We start from the raw sequence: 24,714 nt of genomic DNA, 5'->3' as shown, positions 1-24,714 counted from the left end.
TCACGATAGCTATTCTCTTTCAATTGAATTGTTCCATCCTTAAACCAACATTCCAGTTTTAAAAGGCTGCATATATCCCCCTACAATTACTTGGAACGGTAGCTCTATTCACCCGATCAAATTAATACTCTTGGAAGTAATCTGTAGCTATTGAAAAAACGTTTAAAGCTTGATGTGTTTATTAAATTGTCGTAGGTAATTTACGAGCGATGAATATCGGCGGCGACCTTTATTATTGGTGGGGCTAAGTTTGTTTTGTTCTTGGCTTTCAAGGGGCTTATTGAGTGTAGATTTTGTAAAGTTTGTAAAGTTGCTATTAGGTAGATCGTTCGACTGTGACAGTATTATAAATAGGTAGTTACCTTGGTATGTTTTGATTCAAAATAGAATGAATTAGGTTTAGTTAGATACAACAATAAAATGTTAGCCTGATATAGATATTAAGTACCGTATACTCAAATAAAACAAGAAAATGTAAATGTTTCAACGTGTAATGTATATAGTATATGTACGAAATAAATGAACTGAATATAAATATTCCTATTCATATTTTCTATTAAATTTTATGAAAGAAATCCTAAGGCAATTAACAAAACGTGAGTACGTAAGTATTTTAGAAAAGGGATATGATTTATGCATTTTGTGTATACCTAATTGAGCACTCATAAATATACTTGCAAGTTAAGCCTTATGAACTTGTGACTGATCGAGAATATATTGCATTTTCTTTTCAGAAGGAAAGTAAATACTAGGAAAAACACTAAAACTTAATAATTAACAGGCGAAGAAAAACGCGAGGTTAGGTATTTTTAAATGGTTCAATAGGTTTTTTTCTACTCGTCGACTGCAATGGTTGACTAAAGAATTCGTAACACCAAACTATAATTGCGTACTTTTCACGTATGGGCTGCCAACTCAACTATAATAGTTATTTGTACAACAAGAGAGCAAAGTTTGATATTTCTTCGAGTGCTTATTTTGAGTCCCGTGCAAGCGAGAGATTCTATAATTTAGAATTTTGTCTCACTCAGTGAGCAAAATGCGATTTTGCTCGCTGTTTTTGAGCAGAAAATTACCCTTGTTCCAGCTGCTGGCGTGATAATTTTTTTTCGATACGCTGTAGTCAACTATGTATTATAAATATAAAAAAACTGACCAATCACGTGCCGCCGCGCTCCCATCTAAACGAGGGACGGGCGAGCGTAGGACTTCGCGCATTGGTGTCTTTAGTACTAAATTTTTCCACTGAGATACTTACCTATTTTCATTAATTATTTAGGTTTTATTGTAAAAAACGTACTATTTTAGATAACTCGTAGAAAAAGTATATACAATAGAGATATAATCAAGGTTTTCAATCTCGTATCTTACTTAGGCAACCGAGCAAGCTTCGTTGCCTTAACACGGTACTCGACTGAAAAGCTCTCTATTATGTAACGATTGTATAAAATACTATTTTATATTGATTTGTTAATTATGTAAAAAGGTACCTACATAATTAAAAAGGTACTTAAATATATTGAAAGTTGATTATAATATATTCGTCAAGTTAAGTAGAAATATCAAGGCATCAGTGCTATGATTTAATTGGTTATTTGTTTCTTGATTTTTCATTCGTTCTTCGTGTCAGGTCTGCATAAAGAGGCGCTTTGTGTTAAAGTAGGTGTACAGGACAGCATGCATAATTTTTAATAAAAATACAAGTTACCTTTTGCTGTTGATGGCAGTATTAATACATATTAAGGAAGTAGTAGTACTTTATTGAGCTATCATCTGAGGGCACGTCAGTGCCCCCGCCAAGCCGAGCAAAAAAGCGGCACGGCCGTACCATCCTATTCTCGAAGCAGTTCAGGCCATTTTCGACCTCCTATAACTTTGTTGTGGATAAAACTAGAAGCCTAACAGGCATTGTATAAACACAGAGCATATATTTAAAATTTCATTCAAAAAAATAAATTGAAACCAGTCAAAGTTTCTTAATTTTGTCACTCACTCACTGACTGACCGATAACTTCTATCAGACATAGAAACTTCAAAATTAGAATACAATTAGTGTTTAGTTTATAGATTAAGGAAACACTCAAATATTTTCCATATTCTGTCCAGTTTTCTAGATACACCAACTACATAAATATAAATGTATAGGATTACAAAGTTACATTTACAGTGAATGAATCATTGCACCTGTAAATGTGTAAAATATACTGGAATTAAAGAAGAAAAGGAAAAAAGTAGGACTGTCTACAAAAAGAAATGAGATGCAATCAAAAACATAATTTGTAAAAAAAAAACAAGTCTCGCAACTCAGTTCTTCTACCGTAAAATGTTGCGAGATCCATGTAATACCATTCGGTTAATTTATTCAGTCCCTACTGAAGGGACCTTCTGTCTTAAGTTATTACGTAATTAGCTAACCTAACAACATCCTATAGTGACCATTTCAATATTAAAAATCTTTTATGTTTTAAATAAATAGATTGACTTGGCAATCGCACTAAATAATCTAATTTTTTAATATAATATGTATTACGTGTGAGATACATTTCATACGATGGCCAAGTCATTCTGTTTATTAAAAACATAAAGGGTTTTCAATATTGCTATGGTCACTATAACATGCTGTTAGGTTATCTAATTACGTAATGAATAACTTAAGACAGAAGGTCCCTTCAGTAGGGACTGAATTAATTAACCGACTTGATATTACATGGATTGTTTTTTTTTACAAGTTATGTTTTTGATGGCATTTTGTTTTACTGGATTTCCAAAGATGGCCTGCTCATAAGTTTTTCTTAATTTTTTTTATCTTTCTTAACTTAGCATGTACAATAAATTCCTATGAATGCGTACAAATATAGTAGTTACTCCCCGTTGCGACGGGACACGAAAGATGCCCACGAAGCCTTTTGCATTAATTAAGACATTGCAAAGACAAATTTTATTGACTTGCTTAAAGATCGTAGATTGCAATAAATCGTGACGCACGGACCAGATCTATTATAAACTGTTTTAATGGGTCGCATTATAGAGTTTCTGTCTATTATCTATTGTACACAATATAAAAAATGGCGAGATGGCAAACCGTTGTCAGTTAGCTATAAAATTTCTTGTTCCGCGTGAGATTGCCACAATCTGAGCTTTTTATAGAGCTAGTAGCATTTAAGTTAGAAGTGCGTTCACGTCGTCGCAAAAGAAGAATCACGAGCAAAAACTGGTATAGAAAACTAGATTTCCACGTCCGCGAGCGTTTAGAACGATTAGCCGCGAGCGACGCATTGTTGATACGCTATCAGCTGATCCGGCGCAGTCCGCCATGGCACCGCGCTCGGAGCGCATGCGCGCAGCCAGCGCTCTCCTAACGCCGCGAGCAGTCATCGCCGGCGCATCTAACTTCTAACGAACATTAGATTCCCGAAGGCTTCGTGCATATGCTGACTTTGACAATGCCGCTGCGAGCGGCTGAGATTTTTGAAGTTATCAGTTTAACTTTCGAAAGCATCGCAATGATCAGACTTTGACTATGCCGTCTAACGGGAGGAAGGTGGTGCGTGTGACAAAGTTTCTGCTGGCGGTGGTGACTGTATTCTTTTTTAGCTGGATGGTGTGTGTGAATGAATGGCACAGTGGAGTGGCGTGGGGCGGGCGGCGCGGGAGAGGCGCCGTGTCCACCATGAGGACTATCGTGGCGTACTCTGAGGGCAAGCAGGCGGAGATGGATCGGCCCTCACCTGTCACCTGCGACCGCCTTCCGGCGTTTCCAGAGATACCATATATTGTAAGCACTAATTTAATATTTTGATCATGATAACTATAATAATAGATTGCAAAATTGCATAGGGACAAAGTTACAAATGTCAGAGATATTCTTTAAAACTAATGCCTGCACCGATTCTCGAGATCAGACTGTTATGTGGACTACTGTTTTCTTTAGTATGCTAGTGTAAAATCGCTAATAGGTATATGAATGAGGGGGACTCAAACCTACCTGTTGGAGCATCGAACAGTCGTATTCTGATTATAATAACAAGTTATGAATCTGATCTAATTTATAACCTGTTATTAAAATTAGCATTGTTTGCATAATGACTTACAAGTATGAGATATTTCTTAGTCCTTTAATTTAATTTTACAAGCTTTGGTCAAGTCAACCTACTTATTCCCATTCGAATGAACAATTATCCACCTTAGCTAAATATAAAGAGTTCCCGGCAAGCTCGGCCGAATTTCACCTTCCCAGTATACAAACGCCAAACGGAATTTCATGCTCATTAAAACTACGTGTTGGATTGTAATGAAACTTTACACATACAATGATATGAGGTATATCTAGGGCTGAAATTAGTTTATACTGCTCCACCATATAAAATAAACGAAATAGAGCAAACACAAGGTTTGTATGAAAATCTTAAATTCGCTATATATTTTTAATTGTGGTATCTGAGGCTACATATACTAATTACAGATAAAATAGATATATTACTATTGTAAGTACAAAGTTTCAGAACAATCTAGCCAGTCGTTTTAAAATGAGAATGTATCTACGTTTGTATGGACAACCGAAATTTCTGGCGACAGTGGCGACCCTTAAGCTAAACCCCTTTTCAAGCTTTTGGACGCCATCGCCACTGGCCAATAAATATAAAAATTACTTTAAGCATTACGATTAGGTTTATTATTACAAGTTTAAAACATTTCAATTCAAGATTCTCACAAATAAGCACTTATACATCGACTAATTGAAAGCAAAAAGTACTTACTAGATAAAATTTCCAAGTGTAAAATTCGCATAAAATATTTTATAACACTATGTATTAATGTTTTTATTTCAGAATTAACATCACAGTAGATTATTATGCATTAAAACTGGGACATAAGTTAAAGTCGACTTCTACTAGGTATAAATTTCGAGCAACTATACCTGTTACTCTTATTACGTCTTAATTGGAGTAAAAGGGATAGATTTAGGAACCTTAATACTATCGAAAGGCAAGTGTTAGAACAAAGCTACAAAATATCTATAGTATTAAACTTGTTTAAGTGTATCGTTTTGCCTGTAGTCATTTTTGTTTTATAGTACCTTTTAGACCAAATGGGGGTTATTAGGCTGGTAATTATAACGCTGGAGGTGTTCAAAGTGCATCGACTTTATCTTATTAAATGTTATTGATGGTCATTCACATACAGCCGCCATACGCCATACTCGGAAAAACAAGTTCTATCGAGAAAATTGTGCTTAGGAATCATACAACCTGTTTAGATCTAGAACTGGTAGAAAAGATTACACCTGTGGTTTTCCCACAGAATATGTAAATTCAACATTAATGTGCAAAACTGATGAGAAAATTTTAACCTTGTCAAGACAAAATATTACGCATTGTTGGTTTAACAGTTACATAGTCGATTCCCACTGGGCAATTAAACAATAATGAGAATGAGTAATTTAGATAAATAACGTTTCTATTTTAAAATCAACAAAATACCTGTAATATATAACTCAACTTAGCGCGTAAAAATATCTTGAACGCGTCACAGAATACAGTTGCTTAACGTACATAGTTTGACATATCTAGGTATTAATGATAGGTGACAGTTCCCATAATGCTTGCTCAATAATAGCCTAATAATTTTTATGAACAGTTGCAAAAGTGGGCGTTACATTGGGAGTCATTACACGTTTAAAAATAACTTTAAATACGTCTTAAAAAAATTTCAAGCGCCCCGTTCGTTCAAATCACTTAGATACATTTATTGATCTACGGGGGGAGGGGGGTAATTTGTTATCTGTAGGTAATTAAAAACTTAGGCCGTGATAGACTTTTAACTCCCCATTTTTCATGGTAGCAATTTTGGTAGCAATTGTCAATTCTTGTCATTATGACGAGTCAAAAAGGCCTCCATGATTGACAAATTATCAATCAGTAAATAAGTAAATATTGGTTTTAACCTAGGACTAAGGATACTATTTACAGACGGCTTAAAGTTTAAAAAAATAGCCCGTTTAAATAAAATCAGACGTTCCCTGACATTGGCACAAGTTTATTAAGACTAAAGTATAACAAATTGGCAGAGATAAGAATCGGTCGGTAAGGCACAGGCGGTCGTTCCGCCCGCCGCGTGGTGCCTTGCTTCCACTCATTTTTAGGGTTCTGTTGTTTAATAGTACATTGTTAACCAAGGGATGAAAGGCACCCATTCCTGTCGAGGTAGTTTGGCACTCCAACACAGTTAGAGCGCCAATAGTCCGAGACTGGAATGGTGCCTTTCACCCGAGTTAAACACTTTACTTTTAATTTCGAATACGAGAAAAGTAAAATACATGTGTTAAAAAACAAAGCTAAGTATAAACTTCAGTAGTATTTTTGAGGGTACTTTCAATTAACAATTTAGGTGAAAATATCTTTATTCGTGGAATAAGGAGTTAGAATGGAAATTGTACAACAAATCCATTTAAAACCAAAATTTTAATTGCTTATCGTAAAAACAGATAAAAAACCGTACTTAGAAAGAAAGTGCTCTAGAGCAGAAACGTATCATTTTCTGCACACTTTTTACACAAAATCGATCTACTATCAGAGCATGAGAAATGAAAAAGAGAATTAATGAAACAAGCATTTGAAAGAGAAAAATGAAGCAATACGTTAAAATAGTATCAATACTTTTTTGCCATGCTTTCCAGTCCAAAGGCCTTGGAAAATACGAGGAGTCGATTAATCTTCATTTCAACTTAATAATAGGTTTGTAAGTAGCTGTTAGGCTTGATAGGAAATACTTAAATATAAATTAAATAATTGTATTTACATTTCTACTTCGTGCTGTTGTTGCAGCACAAAATACCCCAGAAATAGAACGTTCGCGATTTTTCATTTCGCGCTTAGCCGGTTTTTGTAATACGATAATCTTTGTGATGCTGGTCACGAACGCAGAATAAATCGAAATCAATATCTTCTGAGATATTGATTTGTAATAGAATATAGCCACCGGGTTATCGTGTTTGCGATTGCGGGCACTCTTCGGCTGTCCCACGTCATTTGGAGTCGTGAAACGTACGGTATTTCGGTCGGAATTCTTGCTAAAAATGAGAACATTTTCAGATCCTTTCTTCACTTTAATACAACTAGAGAACAAACAAATTAGTTTATTAAATAGCGGCCCGATTCGAAGAATGTGGTACGATAACGATACGTTCTGGTTTAGATAAGTTCTCATTTCTCAAGATCTCAGTTCAAGTTCTCTACAAACGATATCTATCGTTTGTATGTCGTATAAATGACAGAAACAGCTCGATTTGGGCAACCAATGTCACTTTGACGTTAGAAATATCGTAGGTAGATCTTATTGGGATCACAGCGGGTTCGAAAAAACGTCAATTTTGACATGTCGTTCAGCTATCGATCTTTTAAAGATCTTTCCAAGTCTTAAAGGTGTCTTAGTCATTCTTCGAATCGGGCCGTAGGTAAGTATTTTTGTGGCACCTTAGAAAGCTTGGTCGCATTTTCTTAAGTTTTCATATTGCACACGTATTAAGCTTTGGCATTGAAAATGTAACTTTAGTAATAAGTACCGTTATTTTTTTAGACGATCAATTTCATAAATTAATATTTTCAAAGTTGAACGACACAATAAAAAAAGTCTAATCTTAAAAGTTATGTTATGCGTTTACTTGCATATACTCGTACATTTACCACTAAGATTGTCGTTCCAGAAACATAGAAATAACCTATTTTTTTCCTCTGTTAATTAATTTGTTTACGAGTTAATAAAATATAAAATACCGGTTTGCAAAATTAAACTCGATCTAATTCAAAACGCTTTTATTATAGAGATTCATAAAAATATTCACTCCAGGCAATCATTCTCTCTACTAAAATGATATTTAGACCAAGATTTATTGCCGCTTCGCAAAAACTGATCTGATAGCTTATAATTTTGGTAAATTTGTTTTAAAACTGTATCCCGTGTTGAATCCGTTTCAAGGTTGTTGGGGTCAAAGTTATTGAATATTGTATAATTTTCTTTAGTAATCTATCTTAAATTGTTTATTCTTGTTTATGTTATTTTGCCGAGTTTCATTTCTTCCTTTTTTTTTTGAAATTACGGAGATAACGAATTAATAAAGTCCATTCCTTATTCAACGTCGAGTAAAGTTAAAAGCATTTAAATGTTTTCGAAAAAAGACATTCCAAGTTATGTTAATTAATTAAGCAAACGTAACGTTTACAAAACAATTGACATTGCAATTCTAATTGGAGACTGGAAGTGTATTCTTATTTTGTGATGCTTTAAAACATTAGGTGTATGTAATTGTGTTTCAACGAATATGTTTCTAAGTGTTGCGTACACTTAATTAAATCACAACTGGCGGCAATTTAGATTTTCTTACTTTAATGACCGCAGCGATATAAGTTATAACAAATAGTTTTGTGACATTACGGTCATTTTGATATTTAAATTATTTGAAACGCATCAAGTCTTAACAATAGACGTGTAAGGACGACTGAAATTTAGCGATGTCACAAGCTGTTAACAAAAAAGTCGAATACTGCTTCAGAGACTTTTTGTCTGAAGCAGTATTCGACTTTTTTACGACGATAGATTGTTATGTCAAAAGATAACGTATATTTTTAAAGATTACGATAACTTCGTCGGATGTTATAATTAACGGACATCGTGATAGCTTACATGGAATAGAACCATCTCACACCTGAGGATGCAGAAGACCGGGCAAAGTGGAGAAGATTGAGTAAGAAAGCGGACCCTGGCACTAGGCCGGGAAAACGCTAGGTTGAAAGCACAGTGTCATTACCCACATGCGTTAGTTGTATCAATATACTATCAAAAAATTGGTCCAGCATGTTCGCTGGCCCTAAGCCTTTCATATTTGTAATGGCTTGGTATAACTATTAGTATATGCGTTTCTGAAATACCAAGGCGTTAGGAACTGGAGCTACGAAGCATGTCTCGCGTATCAGTGTTATTGGCGATATTGCACTTCATTGCTGTTATTGCTATTTTACAAGTTTCATTTCTTGAAAAAAGGGAAGTTAGTCACGATTAAATTACTTTATTTCTTCTGATATAGTTTAAACAAGCCTTTTGCAAAAGCAATTCCTTTTTGCTATGTTTGCATCTTAAACGTTTAAATCTCTAACGTTCAATAGTACCTAAGTACCCCCTGACATACGAAAACTATAGTGGTGGACCCGCGCTAAGTCGCCTTTTCTTACAAATGCAGTCTCTGTTCTGTTAGTCCTCATTTTCCTCTCTGGATACTAATATTATTGAAAATATTTTGACCTAATTTGTTGTATATCAACCATAGCTATGCCCCTATGTTTGCTTTTTTCGATTTTTTAATTATAAAAGTTTAATAATTTGTATGAGATCTGTTTTTCGCTCCTAGTTTTTACAATAAATTCTTTGAGAATCCAAATAAAATGCCAAGCACAGCATAATATCAATATCCAGAGAAGAAAATAAGGAATGTATGGAGAAGCGGTCGTCCGCTTTCCTCTTAAAGTATAAAATTGAATTCGGAAATCGTTTTAGGTAAAGAAATTCTATTTAATTTGATACGAGTTTCACGTAGACAATTTTATTGAAATAAAATATAGAGACCAAAATAGGAAAACTACTACTACGGTGAAAAGTTAAAATTGTCAATTAGCAAATAACCCTTACTTTATTTTAGAAAATATAACACCACATGCAAATGAACTTTCTATATTCAGAGTACAAGTTACGATTGGATTCCGGCACGTGCATGCGCCAACGCAATTGCATCTACGATATCTACTTGTGGGACTAGAAACTGCCGCGTTCTGAGAAATTGAGCAGCGAGAGCTAATTCTTAAAATTAACTTATTCCTTCCCCTTGCAAAAAATACGTTTTTTTTTCCTACAGGCAAGCTAATTTTTGGCTTAGGTACAGAATTTTTGCAATGTCATTGTTTAGGTACATACTTGCAATACATAGCACACGCGGAATGCATGAAGGTAAATGATTATGATTTCTAATGGTATAGAAAAGTGTAAAAATATGGACCCACGCAACTTATTTCAAACGCAAAACAGCAACTTGTGTGTACCCATATTTGTACACGTGACTGTATTGGTAGCAATTTCTATAAGTAGTTAAAAAATTACAAAACTAACAGTCGAATTAAATTTAATAAAATAATGATCCAATGAGAAACTCAACCAATAATATAAATTAAATTTTGCTAACCAAGCCAACCAATGAAAACTGAAGATAGAGACGCAAATTTAATTTAGTCTTCTAATATACTTGCCTCGATCTAATTTTATTTAAAGAGGCTGTATTATCCAGCGTTACGTTATTAAATTCGAATCTAACGGCCCGATTCGAACTTTTAGTCTAAGATACGTCAAAAGTGTCAAAAGTGAAATTTTTGTTTGAAGTGAGACTTTTGACACTGACGTATTTAATCCATAACGTATCTTTAGCTAATGTTTGACGTATGTTAAAGTTCGAATCGGACCGTAATAATGTTATCGTGTAGGTATGCAATATAAATCAAACAATCAACAATAAGTGCAAAGCTATAAAATTCTAAAGGACCCAGTAAATGTGTCAGTATGTTAGCTAACTGTAGACGTAAGTATTCAGATGATACTGTCATTTTGATGACCGTTTTATGCGTCACGGGAAGTCTGGGGTCGCGTGCGTGACTTGAACTGTTTTGAAGGTAATGTGACGTGGTTAGAAACTTAAATGATGCAATTTCGAAATCATATGCTCATGTCTACAGTGTATGAACGGTAATAAATTATTTTTTATCACACCAGCCGGTAAAGGCTCTCTTGATTGTTCAAAAACGAATGAGAAACTTGCATTTATCCACATGTGTAGCAAAGTAATCTGATGCAAATTTGGAGTTGTTTCCATATGTTAGCTGGTATGGTGGCTGGTGGTGGTGGACTTTTAACGGACGAAACATATTAAATAACATTCATTAGAATTTGTTTAGATTTGATTTTGTTTGATCTTTTACAGTTAGAATTTCCTGGCATTGGTGTGGTGAAAAATTGTGTTTCACTCAGAGGCAAAATGTGTTTGACCCTCGGGCGGGCTTTGAAACCCTCGCAACGCTCAAGATTCCACTTTTAATCTTTCACTTGCTCGGGTCTACCTATTCATTATTTCGAAGTAGTATGGCTTCCTAATAACGTTCTTATTCCTAACAGTCCTGTAGGTATAGATCTTAGTACTAAGTACTTGATAGAGCCATTTGTTATAACGATGGATGCAATATTTAAACTGCTTTTGCGAGAAAACTTGCACCCTGAAATGTAAAAGTCATACGAATTATATTTAAGTAGGTAGGAAGTTTATTTTAAACTTTGTTTATCGCTTATGCATCTATCCCATTGTTGACGAAGAGATTGATTTACTCTGTCATCTGACTTGTACTTTTCTATGTTCAGTTGAGTCTAATATTATGGCATTGATATTACATTTATTTTAAGGTAGTGGCTTTAATCTTACTTAATAGATACTTACGGATTGTTATATTGTAGAAAAATAAAACTAGATTTTTGTATAACTTAGCGTACTCACCTATATCTGTAAATACTTGTACCTATGATGACATTATAAACCACAATTACTGCAAATCGCTGCGCAGGATATTAACTGTATCGTGTATATTTACGAGTATAAGAACGTCTATCAAAGCTACAAATTGTAACTTATATCTAAGAAATAAAATTCAAAATCGTATAACAATTATCGCATATGCCCATACCTTCCCAAGCCTGAGTTTCCGCTAATAAGGCCGCACATCCCTGCGATTGCTATCATTTCCGTTCGGCTTTCCTCTTCTAAGTTGTGGTACTAACAGCAACACAGCAGTGTACTCACCATTGGTAGACGTTATCTCGCTGCATTAAGGTTTACAAACGAACAGATAACGGTGTCAACGCTGGTATGCTGGCTGCATACCTAATTAATCTCCTATATACGTGCTATAAAACAGCATATGTGTCGTTGGAATCCTAATGTATCCGTGATCTTTTTCGATAGTCCTCATGTGTCAGTGGTAAATTTAAAAGCCCTAAGGTTGTATAAATTTGAGTTTTATATATGAATATATTAATGAAAAAAAAAACGAGCATACAAACAATTTTTTGGGGTCATGCCAATTTTTAAACATCATATATTAGCCTGAAAACAACTTTAAATACTTAATTCGCGGAAAATATTCATAGTGAATACAGACGTAGTTGCAGGTCAGATAAGTGTTTATTTTATACAAACTAAGCAGTGTTTAACCTTAGTCCCATCCAAGTTACGACAGGCTCTAAAAGTGGTAATAGCCGAACATTGGACAAATGCCACATTTCATAGTAATTAAAGACACACACCACTTGTAGACACATATGTCGGTAGGTAACCATTTCAATTATTGTAGTTTAATTGGAATGCTCCTGATAATCTTGACTACGTAGCTACGCTGTACCTCCGGCTAATGAAATTGATACATCTCATAAAGTACCTACCGAACAGTGTAATTTATTATAATAAGTTTTTAATTTGCGATTATTTTCTCAAGGCATATCGATTACACAAAAGGTAAAAACTTTAAAAAAAGCGGATATTACAATTACATTATCATAAGATTTTCAAACCAACCAAATCCAGACGGAGCAAAACTAAACCATAGGTTTAAACATACATACCATAAATATTTGTCTTTTATACGTCCAACATAACATAATGTATTATTAGCGCCGTACGTGGGCAATTTCGAGTCGAATTCGGCGGAGGGCAATCATACCCGATTGTATGCAATGATTGTAGGTTTGTATTGGTACGTGATCTTCGAGGCCTGTGTTTTAAAAAAAATATGCCACTATTAACACTTTTGGATTGTTAGTTCACACTAACCTCGATAGTATTCGATATTAAAGTTTTGTCTTAAAATCTTTATTTTTCTTTAGCTTGTAATATTTCTATGTTATCCATCATTAGATATAAGACGGATGTAAGAGGACGTATGAATAGGATTTTTATCACATTCCACATGGACTAGTACCTACCTATTATAAATTTCCAAACATGAAATAGAGATCATAAAATTTGTATGAGAGTGCAATTATGAATTTTATGCGAACGAAATAATTACGTTAAAAAAATGTATAAAAGTAAGAAAACTATTTAATTTAAAATCTTTTAAGTAAGTACCTACTCATTCTTACTCTTGCCCTACAGTATCCAACCACATAAATTAGAAATATAATAGAGCGAAATGAAAGCGCGAAGAATTTCTATAAACAAAAGCTAAGAAAATAAGTACAATTGAACTAAGCACGCTGCAGAATTGATTACCTCTGCCGACGATACAATCTGTTTGTGTAACGAACTATACTCAGCTTAGATCCTTTATAAGGCTTAAATGATCTATGAGCGTTTCTTTCTCGTTAGCTGATATGCCTTCTTGGTTTAGAAGGGCTTTGCTTAAGCTAAGCATTTGATATCTAGACTCCGGACTCCCACTCAGGCTATTGACAGATACACCCACTTTCTAAGCCTTAATTGATTTAAAGCGGTGGTTCAGCTGAGCTATTAGATTTCTCTTGCACGTTTATCTACCTAATTTGGTTGCTTTAATGTTGTTTAATATTAGATCCTTGCGACAAAACAACAACAGCCTTGTGCTAATTAAATCACTACTATATTACTAACTCTACTAACATTCATTCTTGAATACTAAAGCACAAAAAGTACTTTATTAAAAGTTTTGAATAAGGTAATGAAACGAACATAGCGAAGCGATTTTTAAGTAACACTAGGGCACTTGTTATTACCTAAATTATTCCAAGTCGGCTCTTTTCTGAGTAATGTATGTGTCTATTAGTATTTATGCAGCACTTAAAACATTAAAGAAGATTTACTAGTATTAGAAACTGCACAGATGGTTATTAATGGTGTAGGAAGAGCCAAAGGTTGTAAAGCTCTGATTTAAAGCGTTCAAGCGAGGCATGCAGCATGCCGGTATCTCGCGTGCAATTTGCATAAGGCTGTTTGTTCACATTGGGTACTTGAGTACGCGCGAATGCAGTTCTTGGGTAAACCAGTTTGGCTTGACCTCGAGGCCCGTGGTAAGAAAATGGGAGACTGAAGCGAACTTAACAAATCTATGTCATAAATAAATAAATAAAACATTTAATCTCATTATGAAGCACTAGAAAGTATGAGCGAGATGCACTGCGAGCTGCGAGTGATGTCAAAATAAAAAGTCAACTTCAGCCACTGGATTTCAAACGACCGTTCAGTCTCCAATGGAGGGTGCTGTCCTAGAAGCCTATAATAACCTATGTACTCGCAATATAGGGTAGTTGACTGCTAGCAGTCAACTCTGCTTAGTCAAATCAGTTTCTTTTTTCGAAATGTCAAAACGATTAGCCACCATGGAATCTCTATGAAATACAGAACAATGACTCTTTATAGTTCTTTCGGATTTATTAAATAGATATTGTGTCCGAAAATAACTGCGGTCTAGGTTTTTGTCATGTTTTTTTGGTGCTTTATTTCGTGCATGGTGTGAAATAATTTATTTTAAATACAGGAAACATCCTATTGACACACTCCCAAATCAAATATTCGCGAAAATCCATTTAGTTTTTAAAAATACTTGAAAAATATAGAAATATGTTCTAAGCTACCTGCGCCACCGCAGGCCCGGTTCTTAAGCTTGCCTACTTTCAAAGTTTCATACTTTTGTAATTTGGGTTCGAATTGTGCGTGCATGTTCGCCTGTGTCGCAGACAAAACTGCAAGTTCATATAACATAAGAAGAATAAAAACAACGCTCGGCAAGCGAATTGAATAAGATCCAAGTCAATTCGAACCGCGTTCGCTACATTCCCACGGAGGACTTAGCACACCCTACGCGGAAACTTAGCCACGCGCAGCAGCTTTCATGCCAGATGCAAAATAATTACTTACCAGCTGTTATCGTATATTTTCATACATGTTGTGCAACAATTTTTGCCATTTTTGGCAATTCTAAACCTACTTATTCTTAAGAGCCTCGGTAGAGAGTACCATTTTGTACCATTTGGCGTTGAAACTCTAGGTCCATGGGGTCCCAGCGCACACAAGTTTTTTAGAGAAATCGCTAAACGTCTGGGTAACGTGACTGGTGACCGAAGAGCTGGAGGCTGCCTCGCACAACGTATCAGTATTGCGATACAACGAGGAAATGTACAATGCCTCAAGGGACTATTTTAGATATAAGCTAGTTATAGTAATCATCTATATATATCCATTCTGTAAATTGTTATTGTAAATAAAGAGATTTTTATACTTATTCTCATAATTATTTAACAAATCGTAGTTGTAGGTGAGTTGTCACAGGTTAAAGGACAGTCAGTTATTAATTATATCATTTTTAGTTCAACTAATTAATAACAGTACTATAGTAATACAGTACTACAGTACTAAAGAAAATACTTACTATAAAACGTCTATACGGCTACCACAAGTTTGAGACTGACATATTCGCTAGCTTGTGCGTAACTTTATTTCTATGCATCTCGCTCGTACTCGCATATTAGTGCGCAGTTATACTGCTAAGGCAATCGTGGTAAGGCTACTTGTAACAACTGACTAATCGGGTACCTATCTTAATAGCTTAACTATCGAATCTTATAAAACTACTTATATATAAATTTATTTTAATCGTTCAAAGATAATGAACCTAGATCGTGTTTTGCGAAAACATAATGCAGAGGCAATTTACGTCGTGTGAACAAATTGTATCGTCAATTATAATCGAAGTAAAAAATCTTAATGTACGAGGCAAAACAAAAATAAAACAAGTACCGGCCCCGATACGCCGAAAACTGCATGATGTCACGCAATTAATGTTTCCTCCCACAGATTTATCCAACCATTTTATACTGGCCTTCAATGCATGCAATTTTAATTGATATGTGGTAGACTTTTTTATGAAAACATCCTTTCCAAGGGATCTTGACAGCTGGTAGTGGGAGATAGGAAATACCGTAAAAATTTGTCAATTATGTTTTATGAAATTGCCGTCGGTACCAATTATAGAAATTAACAATTGGCACTCTGAATGTATACATTAAAACTTGTTGCGAAATAACGCTCTCTTATGGAAAAAAATGGAAATATTTAGTTTCAGTCCAGTTTGCATTCAATTTGATATGAATGTATGGCATTTATATTTATTTACATTATATATATTTATAGGTACATACATTGCATACTATTAGGTACTGCATTGTCTCAATATGTACACATTTTATATACGATTTCAATTCAAACATAAAATAATCATAAAAAATTCTTCATTTTAATTTCAGAATCGAACTTGGAGCCACAGCACTTCGCATGAAAACACGTGGCAGAGAGTGGAGGGCACCGGAGTGTCGCTGTACGCAGCGTTCTACGACCAGCGGGCCGCGCAGCCCTATGTGCGGATACTAGCGTCCTTTCGAGGTTAATAAATATTTGTAAAGAAATTCAATTCGTAGAACTTGGATCAACAGAACTTTGCAAGTACTTTTACTACGATACTATCTAACAATAGGCGAAATATTAGCGCGGTCCATATTAGAAGCCAAGTCCATATTTAGGGAATATCCTTTAAATAACAAAATTTGTATAAAATGTAAGTGTACAAGCACAAGCATTTTTATGAACTATAAAGTAGCAAAATTTAATGATCTTCCAACTGGAAATTACCATTAAACGTCCTTGGGCTTTTGTTGGAACAGGTTATGCATAAATTAAAATTTAACAATGTAATACCAGTATTAATAAAGCATTTACCATAAAAATGTTAGCTTGATACGAATATTCTATTACAATAATTAAGTGGGTAGGTAACATAATTATATTTTTTGCATAGAGGCTCGTTATCGTGCCAAGGTGCCGTAGTTGACAGGCGTCGTTGTCGCAGTACAAGTATCGTCAGTTGACTAACGTACTCGTACAGTATGAATTTTATGAAATAATTATAACGATCGGCACATAAATAAATAGCAACATTTATAAGGGAATTTACAGAAAATAGTGTACCCAATTAGCGTGAGTAGTTAAGAAGAGTTAATCGCTGTCAGTTTTGTGACGACAATTAAGCATAAAATCTTTATGGGAATGAACTTTTTGCCTTTCATTACATTGTAATATCGCTTATACCTAGTTTATGAAATGAAAACTAACAAAGTTTTTATTGAAATTTAATGCTTAATTATCATCACAAAACTGACAGACAGACTGACACGCTAATTGGATACACTATTTTCTGAAAACTCCCATAAACCCCATAGGTATAACTTTTTCAATATATATTTATTTACATCACTATTTATTTATTTTTGGAATTTTAAGGCGGTGATTATTAAAACTGTATGACGATTTGCTTGTCATTTTTTTGTCCAATCCTACTCGTATATTCGTATACTGCAATGAATTGATTACTTATGCCTCCTAGACTTCAGAGCATATGAAGTGACATATTTTTATTTAACTCTTAGTTACTACGTGAACTTACGGCATCTAAGGAATGTTATACTTATTATACTAGAGGTAAAGGAAGAGAAAAGAAAAAGCCCGCGGTCACAATTTAAATAGAAACATACAGATCGTAATACTTTAACTGTACTGCAATTATCGCTACACATGCTCCATGCTTGTCCATGGAAACTTAATTGAAACAAATGCCTATTTAACCATGAGTACATGAATAATGCAAAACGTAAACACTAGGACACTGACCGTTTTCCACAATTGTTCCACAATTTTTAACGATTGAACGCGTGTAAGAATAAAGACTACGTAATTATGTAATCACCTGCCAGCGTCTTGTTGCGAAGGTGCTGTTTGTTCCAATTTCATACAACTTGTAGTGACATAATTTTCTTGCTGTATTAGTTTTTTGTACTTGCATACCCCAAATTCAGAATGGTGACATAGGCCCTCCGAAACATGTCGCGTGATGTAAACTTAGGTTAGAACAAAACCTTTATAGTAGGTACCGCCATGTCTCCCTGTTATACAAACCAACAAGACAAAAGGGGTACATTCCCTATACGTGAAATTTAGATGGTTTTTAATCTTACGTAAAGACATTCACTACATTAGTTTACTTTTAGATACATGTATGTGGTTTATAAAAGTTATTATATTGCACAAAAGGTCTCGAAATTAACTTAATAAAAAATATAAGGAAATAATTGCATTCATAATGTAAACACTGCCTTTAAACACAGCTAAACGTCAGGAAAGAAAATAATTAAAAATAAATTCAGCAATTATGCGCACGCGCCGCCCGAGGCTCTCCACAATTACTTCCCAAGAGCTGGCATATTGCAAATGTATATTTACTTAAAATAGGCCTCCATAGGAAATCCGCGGCCTTATTCTCAAATGAGCGTTTTACAAATCAAAATGAATGGTATTCGTTGGTTGATAAATAAATGTAAGAATTGGTTTGTGGTCCTGAATACAGTTCTATCACCAAAAAAAATTGGTTCTCTAATAATGCCCCTATACTAGTATAGGGGCATTATACTAGTATAGGGGCATTATACTAGTATAGGGTCATTATACTAGTATAGGGGCATTATACTAGTATAGGGGCATTATTAGAGAACCAAATTTTTAGAGATTAGAGAACAAAATAAAAAAGGGAAACATAAGTATGAAGATATATCTAAAAAGAAGTAAAAATAATCATGACGCTTGAAACAACACATAAAAAATTGCATTTTTGTACATGATTAAAATGCAACATTGTTTCAAAAAAGTTTAATTCGTTACAAACCATCATGTTGTAAGTATATAAAAATTTATGGTCGAAAATTTCACCCCAAGCCAACCTGCAGCAGGGTAAAATAAAGCGTGTAAACAAGCGCTATCGAGATAAAGTCTTAAATAATGTGTTCCTTGAACATGTGCACAATCTACACTAATAAAGCCATCGGCAAAATCTCGACGGTTGATAAGACGACGCCATAATTATTTCTGCCGAGATACTACGGTCACGGGAGCTTACTATTGGCTTTTTTTACAAAAACCGACAGAATAAAAATAAAACCTACGTTCAGTTAAATCTTAACTGCTTTTTTACAGATTTTATGTTGTCCTTGTTGTTGATTATTTATTTATTTAAACTTTATTGCAATAAAAAACAAAAGAGAGTACAAATGTTGGACTTAACGCCTTGAGGCATTCTCTACCGTTGACAGGTAGAGAATGCCACTGGGTTATGGGTATTATTTATTTATTATTATTATTTTTATTTACTATTGTATACATTACCTTTTTGTTATTAATATTGAATCCAATTACTGTATCTATAATTAACTACATCAAGAACATAAAGGACGAATTCGAAACTCAACTTTTAACAAATAAAGCGGTAGAAATTTTGAAGGTGTCGGTGAAATATCAAAATACTCCAAATTTTCTCTTAAATGTCCCATGATTGGTGCCGTTCATATGAGTACCTAAACAAAACTCATTTAAACATAATAAAATACACCCACAGTAATGTTGTTATTCTGTGTAAGGCAGTTTCAACAGCTATAAACATCGCAAAGACTAAATAAAACCTTGCAAAAATGTTTAGTACCCCCCTAATTTGTTTTTATAACTTAATAACTACTAAGCTCGATGTTAATGTAAACACTACTTAAAAACTAGTTCTGCCCTCGTAACGTTCGTGTCTGCAATGCACTCAATGACTGCCGATCTCATTAAAATCTGTTGCCGCTAAGTGCACATTTAAATCTCAATAAACGTCCTTTAATTTTATCGACGCTCTTAAAAAGGTCAGGGAATCTGCTACAATTTAAATAGTGCTCGAAACAGGGCAATAGTATTTGCGTAAGTTGCATTTCTTGAGCCGACATACCCTTGCCAAACCAAAAGAAAACAGCATAAAAGACGGGATGAGTGTAAATTTAAATTACAGACGAATGTGCCAAGATTGATTTCGAAATGCTAAAGCTTTGGATTTAATACTTTATTCTTCTGGAGGTATATAGTTTACTGTTTGTTCAAGTGAGTAAAATGCATCTGTATAGGGAACAAAGTGCCGGGTAAAAGTGCGAATACACGATACAGCACGCGGCGAACGCGATAAGCGCGCGGTCATTTGTCAGCGCGGACGGCGGACGGCATGTACATTCCTTCCCGAGATAACCGCCACTCGTTTATTGAAAGACAGTCTAGTCTCTCCCTTTCTGATGACCATTTTTAGCAGATCAAAACGATTAATAAAGTTTCAATTTCATTAACCCTCGGCACGTCTATTAATATTACTTGTACCTATCAACAGGTATTCAGCCGATGATGTTATAAATGCTATAGATTCTTTATTGGCAACCATGTTGTGAATGATTGTAGAACATGCTTCTTCATTAAAATACTATTTTTTATTTTAAGATTACTGATTATACAAAAGTATTTGCACTCTTCCACGTTCCACTCGTTGTAACACCATAATTACTTTTGAAGTTACACTTCACAAACTGTTAATAATCAGTGTAATGAGCAACTACCTAGTTAACTAAATCGCATCAACTGCTACTGGAATATTCACTCCAGCCTCCGCTCGCATTCGTTATATTTAGTTTTAGAGATAAGATCCCAGTTGTAAGTTATGAGTCTTAACTAGCAGCGACAACCGATACGTTGGTGTTCATCGAGTAGATTTATGTAGTGTGTAAGTCCATACAAAGTTAAATTATTGGGTCAAAAAATATGTGCGATACTCACCGTAAACCGTAAGGCCACAGCTAACCTGGATTTAATAGGGACGAGCACTGAGATTTAAACGTCGACCGTAAATACCTAAGACTTTGGAGATTGGTTACTGTCATTGTTCCATTGTTCTGGTTCCTGTGTTCACATGGTTCAAGAAAAAGACATTTCTATGGGCAGAATTGATTTGTAGTTCTATTCGTCCCGAGTGGCAGGCATCCAGTCCTGGTCGGAAAAGGCGGCAATTGAAGCACCGTTGTAATGACAGTTCCTTGAAAGCACCGCTTTGCCTTTTGCCTTAGGAAATGACTCGGCTCGACTAAATCACTATTATATCAGTAAGAGCTTTCTCAATAGGAAATAAATAATAGCATACTATCTGCTACTCTGATGCCGTAATGTTTCCGTTGTGAATGTATCATATTTACGCGTAGTTGTTTGGTATATTAAAGATAGACTTTTTCATGACTACAATAATTGAGACATTAATTGACCTTTGTTCGCAGGTCGCAACATTTCGACAGAGGTGCCATTATTCTGCCAAACACGTTCCTTGAACTCCGAAGAATCGGTAGAAGTGGTTGCAGCTAAACCTTTGGAAATCTGGTGGCACGAATGGGATTCAACGACATCTAACATTGAAACACCTTTACTGTTATCTTGTCCTCTGACAGAAGTCCTGAATGGCCCCTCTACTGTATCCATCGTAACACAACCGTGTCATAATCCCACCAACGCCTTCTCTTTGAAATCTTATTCCAGAGATTTTAAGTATAAGAGAACCTTTACAATTTGTGTAAAAGATATGAAATTTGAGAATGACATATCACAAAATCTAGTCGAATGGATAGAAACTAACAAGATATTAGGCGTTGACATGATCGATATGTATATAGACAGCATCACTAAAGAATGTGAAAATATCCTATTTTACTACAGAGATCTAGGTTATGTTAGATTATTCCATGTTCCTATTAAACATAAGCTAGAGAGGTCATTATGGCAGCGCAGAAGAGACCATATAATAACTTATAATGATTGCTTGTATCGGAATTTACGAGAATCTGAATACATCATCCCGTTAGATGTTGATGAAATAGTATTACCAAAAGAGGTATTTACATGGCCTGAACTACTTAGTCGACTTAGTATTTATGGCTGGGATCCATTGCAATACTCAGCTATTATGATACAAAATGCATTTTTCTTTGACTTCATGCAGGGACTTAAGAAATATAAAGCTAAGAAATTCAATTATAATAATAGCAAAATTTATATTAAGCGAGATGATGTGCGGATTAAAGATGCCGAATATTTAGATGAAATAGAATTAATTGACGAAGAAAATAAGATAGACAATGAAGTCATAGATATTAACGATGCCGATAAGGAATTATATGGCATCTATAAAGAAAGGTGTGGTAAAGATTTGGTGATCCCGAAATTAGTACGCCACGTAATAAGGTCAGCAGTAATTAGTCCAAAAGGTTCATACAGCAAGAGCTTCATGCTGACGAGAAAGGTGCTGACTGCCTTCAACCATTACCCTTTGGCCAGTATTGGCTCGACTGGCTTCCTCGGCTGGTCCGCGCCCTTCAATGAAGCGCAGCTCAATCATTACAAGGTACTTCCTTTTTAGAACAGCTTTTCCTCTGCTTGCTGCTTTTAACTACGCCAACCGTTGACCGCGAAGTGTACACACAAAAGCCATATTTAACATAACAGAACCTGAATTAATCAAAACCATCTTATTGATGATACCTAAAAATAGTTTAGTAAAAAAAGTCAATCTCGGAATGTTATCGATTTAAAGTACTGCGAACTCCCATGACACACTTGACGTCTGCCGGTAGAGCACGACTCGCTGTTATCTGTTGCACGCCTTCTAAAATACGACCTCAGAAAGCCATTTATTAAATTTGTCACGGAATCCCTTTCTCCGTCTATTCGCGTAGTTCTTTTCCCCATTGTAACTGGACTAATATTACAATGGCTTAACGAGTTCTTGCCTCAAGGGTATACGGACACTTTTTTATATACATATAAGTGACTTTGACAGAATTCATAAATGTTGCGGATTCCGAGATTGATTCACAAGGCCAATGAATGTATAAAATTAGTGCCAGCCTTATCGAATCAAAGTAACTTAATCAAGTCAACAAAACATTTCAGAGACAGCCACATGTGATTGAGACAGTGACAGATTTTTTTGTTAGGTCTCATTGAAATTTGGCTTATTTAAACTAATATACTTATTGGTTCGCCAGAAGCGAGTACTTGTATTGTACAATAGTTTTGCAAAGCAATTTATCAGTAGTACCTAAATTCTAATTTACTACCTTCGCACCTGCATTTTGTAAATTGGCACGTTTTCTTCGGACTAAATGTTTTGCAATTTACTAACCAATAGTAATTGCAGCTGGTTGTGTTGCAGGAGTCGTGCAACACGACGGTGGTAGCGGACTGCGCGCAGTACGGCCGCCGCGCCCGCGTCGACACCGCAGCGCTGCGGCTGCGCGCGCCGCTCATGCGCGCCCTCGCCCGAGCATTGTGTAGCGGAATAAATACTTGACAGACGTTATGCGTTTCATTTTAATATTAAATACAAAATACACACATGTACTGACAGATATTATTAATGTGGAGAAGACCGTCTACATGCTTTCTGCGTTGCGTTTGTACCTGCCACAATAACCTACTGTTCAAAGGCCGCAAAAATATAAGACATGCTCTTATGGCTCTGCAAATAAAATCGTGTCAGATATTTTTGCTGCCTTCGTTGTATAACATAATATTACATGTGACTATACATATACTCCACTTACAGAGGGCCGGTAGAGCAGAAGAAAAAAGCTCTTCCTTTCTGACTCTATCTGAGCGACGTACGTTCTTGCCCTATGGCGGTATTCACCATATTGACCTTACTATTATTTATCAAATCAAACTTGTTATTTTTGAACGTCGCGAGTTGCTGTGCCCATGCCTATCATGTCACCACGCATAAGAACCATATGTTATTGCGACTACGGCCACTGTAACGTCATGGTCCCAACCATGACGTTACAGTGGAGTGTTTTCAAAATTTATTATCCAGGTGAACTTGTCAACGTACTAAATAAATGTACAGGTTGAGCAAATAAGTGTTTAAATTGTAATTATATGAAGTGTAAAATTAATTAAATATGTTATTCAGGCAATTGTATACGGAAGATAAACCTGGGAAATGTCTAAGCCTAGCAAGCAAGCAATTTTTTCTCAAATACTTGTGTAATTTAAAATACGTTTGCTCGATTAATTTCGAGAAACAGTGACAACCTTATCGACACACAGCACCCAAATTCTCCAAATTATGCAGCTCCTTATTTCTGTGGGGCTATCTAAAATGAAGTGTCCATCCGACACAAATTTACTAAGTTAACGCCGAAAAGTTGCGAAAATATGCTGAAAATTGCGATGCTCAAAAAGGGGTCACATTTGCCTGCTGTTAGTGGTGAACACATGTCAGACATAATGTTGCGCATGTATTTGCCAATCCTGAATAATGTATTTTTAAAACAATACTTAATAATCTTTGAACTTAATATGGTTAAAATTAAAAAACAAAATGTATACTTATTTGCTCACCTGTATGTTGATATACACCCAACTGCAACTGAACTACTAACATGCGTACAAAAAATTTTACTTACTTACCTAAAAATAACATCATGGTATAATTATATTTAAAAAAAAAAACAACAAGACATAAACTATAAAACGGAACATTTTATTTCAGTAATATTACTATATTCATGCATCGGCATAAATTCACGTTTATTAACACATTCAAAAGACCTTCAAGTATTAAGAATCGGGCCATTGGAACTATAATTTTATAAGTTACTACATACTTAATGCTTTACTTTAATAAGATATTTTTATTAACATTTTTCTATGATGCCTGTACCTATACA

The 24,714-nt window shown here is 35.0% G+C and overlaps 1 protein-coding gene across 1 annotated transcript; it reads left to right on the top strand.

Moving 5' to 3' along the window:
- Positions 1-3,295: 3,295 nt before the first annotated feature.
- LOC133524255 (uncharacterized) lies at positions 3,296-23,337 on the top strand. Its single transcript, XM_061860158.1, has 4 exons — positions 3,296-3,775; positions 16,354-16,489; positions 21,268-22,385; positions 23,196-23,337. The coding sequence occupies exons 1-4, from the start codon at positions 3,521-3,523 to the stop codon at positions 23,331-23,333; spliced, it is 1,647 nt and encodes a 548-aa protein (XP_061716142.1). The 5' UTR covers positions 3,296-3,520; the 3' UTR covers positions 23,334-23,337.
- The last annotated feature ends 1,377 nt before the right edge of the window (positions 23,338-24,714 follow it).

This window comes from Cydia pomonella, chromosome 13, assembly GCF_033807575.1.
Source record: "Cydia pomonella isolate Wapato2018A chromosome 13, ilCydPomo1, whole genome shotgun sequence".
Taxonomy (NCBI): Eukaryota; Metazoa; Arthropoda; class Insecta; order Lepidoptera; family Tortricidae; genus Cydia; species Cydia pomonella.
The sequence above is the reverse complement of the archived record's forward strand: the minus strand, read 5'-3'. Positions and strand labels throughout refer to the sequence as shown.